The 3,812-nt window shown below is 35.9% G+C and overlaps 1 protein-coding gene across 1 annotated transcript in view; it reads left to right on the plus strand.

Annotated features, from left to right (window-relative positions):
- Positions 1-3,812, plus strand: part of LOC107559181 (uncharacterized) — a 59,314-nt gene that overhangs the window by 39,703 nt on the left and 15,799 nt on the right. Inside the window, exon 19 of the mRNA XM_016242938.1 lies at positions 661-1,101. Coding sequence (XP_016098424.1) covers positions 661-1,101 — 441 coding nt within the window. The remainder of the gene's footprint in view (positions 1-660; positions 1,102-3,812) is intronic.

Consider the following 3,812-nt stretch of genomic DNA (forward strand, 5'->3'; position numbering starts at 1 on the left):
CACTTAGGATGGGTTGAATGCAGAGCACTAATTCCTAGTATGGGTAACCATACTTGGCCACATGTCACTTCACTTCACTTCACTTAAAGCAGTGCATTAATACAGAATGGTGATTAAACTGACTTAGACTTCCTGTGCATTAAACTGTTTTAATGCATACCTGCCAGACAATCAGAATCAGTTGTTCAGACCAACTATGGTATAACACAAAACACAAAACAAACCCAACAGAGCAACACAACATGCTGATTCACATAACAAACCGTAAAGAATAATATTTTCTTATGTTGTACAGTGTCTGTCCTATATCTCATGGCTAAGGTGAGACCCTGAAGGGAAGAGAGCACTCTGGGTTTCTTCGGTTTAGTCCCACTCATTTCATTTGATCAGCCAAATATTTTTGTGATTGCAAAGAGTAGACTTGATTTTTACACCATCACAGAAACTGAATTGAAATGCAGTTGTGTAGATCCCAATAGTGCTGTGAGTAGAACTATGAGTAGAACTTCAAATGTTGCCCCCACACTTGTACTGTCATAAATATACTCATCTTATTATTTTTTTTTTTAAAGATAAAGGAAATAGTGATCCATCACTTGCCATAAGTCATATTATCAGAAAATGGAAATTAAAGTCATCATTAAATTTGTTTCTCCACAGATTTCATTCAATTGTTGGCAATGAGAAGAACATGTCTGTCAAATTTCTGGTGAATCTGATTGTTTCAGCATCAGAGTTTAAAACCACTGGAGAAAATTACACTGAACTGTTCACATCTGTGTGCAGCTACACATCTTTCCCCTTCAGTGAAAACTATACTAACCGTCACGCTGCTCAGTGTGATTTCCTGCTGGATCTGTGTTCACATGTGAAGAATTATGAGACTCAAACAGACAGGAGTGTCCTTCCAGCATTACAGCCAATTTATCAGTCAGCTCCTGCAGTCTGGAGAATAAAGCTCTCAGAGAGAAAGAGCTCCATCCTCCTAGAAGTGCTGAAACTCCAAACAGAGAAGAAACCAGTAGAGCTGAGAGACTGCACAGATGAAGAGAGTGAAGTGAAGGGATTCCTGCAGTGTCTGCCCTACATCTCACAGCTGAGGTGAGACTTTCTGTGTTTGTTTCTCTGTGGTTATTGTTTGTTCTGTGAACAGTGTGATTGTGTTCGTCTGTTTTCAGCACACACTGATGTGATGTAACACACAGGACACAACAGCTCTACTGTCATGATAGTCAGAACACAAACACACTGTAGAAACTCTCTGTATGACAGTTTTACCTTAATATTAACTAATTCAATTGCTTAAATCATTTTGAAAGAATGTCTCAAAGAAATGATTTCGATTAGTTGTTCATTTTCTTTCATATTTTAAGTTTCAGTTTATTTTTTGGAAAACAAAAACATAAAAAAGGAATTTACTGTATAACATCAAATGTCACGGAATTGGGCAAATCTTGGATGAATAAATCAAAAGCAGCACTGTACACTTAATGAAATCGCAATATTGACTACTACACACGATGACTACTACACATGAACTTCATCTTTAGAGCTGCTCTGAGCATCACTTCACAAGCATTTCTCTTGAGGGGGCGGAGCTATCAAGATAGTGGTGTGATTCTTTTGGGTAGGAGCGTGTTTGTTTTGGTCATTTCAAATATCAACAGCGTTTCTCAGAAATCATTTGCTGCACCTTTAAGTTCAAGAGATTTTGACTGAAATATATTACTACTGTACATTAGAATGTGCTTGTCAAGGTAAGAATTAATAATTATTATTATAATACATTTATTAAATCTTTTTTTTTAAGGAATAATCACCATATTTCTTCCAATGTTTGCAGTTTTAAATATAGTATAGCACATTACCTCTTTCTTGTATGATGTACAAGCAGAACAAAGAAAAACTATAATCGTATTATATAGGTCTGATTATCGGACTGGTGCAATTTCATTCTGACATTTGCCTGACATTTAAAAAGATGAATAATAGTTTAGTCCGACTGAAATCAAACATGTAAAGTGCATGTAAATGTGGCTACTGATGTAATGTAATACACAGGACACAACAGCACCTGACTTTACTGGAGCTGTAGATTAAGTGTTCACTCTCGTGATAGTCAGCACACAAACACTGTAGAAACTGTCTGTCTGACACAGGTTTACATTCATATTAACTGATTCAGTCGCTTACATTATTTTGAAGGAAATGAAGCAGTCAAAGAAATGAAGTAATTAAATTTTTTCATCAATTCAATTTTTTTTTTTTTTTTTTTAAATCACATTTTATTAAGTGGCTGTTTAATTTTTAGAGACCAAAGAGATGCGAAAAAAATCCCAGACAAATCTAATTTTTACAGTTTAAAGTTTATTTTAGAATTGCGTCTGATTTGCTGATGATACACATTAGTAGTCTCTAATAATAAGATGCTTGGGAGTTTGTTGTCAAAGGGTTATATTTCTATAAGGATGTAATAATTTTCTCAAAATAATAAAATCTTGAGGTAATAATGTAAAACAATTTTTACATTAGGAGAAATGGTGACATTATAAACTAACCAAAAACATTGTCATACTGAGATAATTGCAATATATTAAAAAACACACATTGATATTCCTTTACAGTACATTTTTCAAAATCTATATCGCATTTAAAAAGGTCTTAAACTACCTACCTAATGCACTAGATATAAATATTCATGCAGTTACTACTACTGTTGTTGTTGATGATGATTATGTAGATATTAATTGTATAATATTATGTAATATTATTTCTTACATAAGCCAAAGACACTTGTATTTGGTAAAAAAGAATATTGCATTTTAATTGGACAAGAGCTATACATACTGTTAAATGACAAAGAGTGTGTAGTGCACTACCAACACTACAAAGCCTACATTGTAAAATAATAATAACGTAGTATCAACATAGCAAAAGAAACCAGTAAATTAAAAGCGGAATCCTAATATTATATGGTAATAATAATAATAGTAGTACACTTATTATATTATAAAGTAATTATTATGTTGTAAACATTATTACTTCTACACTGATCAGCTACAACATTAAAATCAGCTGCCTAAAATCATGTAGGCCTCCCTTGTGCTGCCAAAATAGCATGAATATGGACTCCAACAGACCTCTGAACATGTTCTGTGGGTTCTGGCACCAGGATATTAGCTGCAGATCCTTTAAGTCCTACATGTTGTGAAGGTGGAGTCCCATGGATCGGATCTGTTGGTTCAGCACATCCCATAGATGCTCAGTCGGATTGAGATCTGGGGAATTTGGTGGCCAGGGCAACATCTTGAACTCTTCATGTTCTTCAAACCATTTCTGATCAATGTGTGCAGTGTGGCAGTGAGCATTATTCTGCTGAAAGAGGCCACTGCCATCAGGGAACACCATTGCCATGAAGGGCTGTAGGCGCTCTGCATCAATCTTTAGGTAGTTGGTACTGTAATGTAACGTCTACATGAATGCCAGGACGTAAGGTTTCTCAGTAGAACACTTCCAAGATCATAACACTGCCTTCACCACCCTGCCTTCTTCCCATAGTGCATCCTGCTGCCATCTCTTCACTAGATAAACGACACAAGCACCCGGCCGTCCACCTGATCTAAAAGAAATTGTGACTCATCAGACAAAGCAAACTTCTTAATCTGCTCCATACTGCAGTTTGTGCACATTGTAAGCTTTCATCAGTGAGTCTTGGGTGTCCATGACCCTGACACCAGTTCACTGCTGGTGCTTCATTGCACCACTTTTGCACTAACCACTGCATTCCAGAAACACCCAAACACAAGACTTGC

Source organism: Sinocyclocheilus grahami, unplaced genomic scaffold (assembly GCF_001515645.1).
Source record: "Sinocyclocheilus grahami isolate Dianchi unplaced genomic scaffold, SAMN03320097.WGS_v1.1 scaffold677.1, whole genome shotgun sequence".
Lineage (NCBI taxonomy): Eukaryota > Metazoa > Chordata > Actinopteri > Cypriniformes > Cyprinidae > Sinocyclocheilus > Sinocyclocheilus grahami.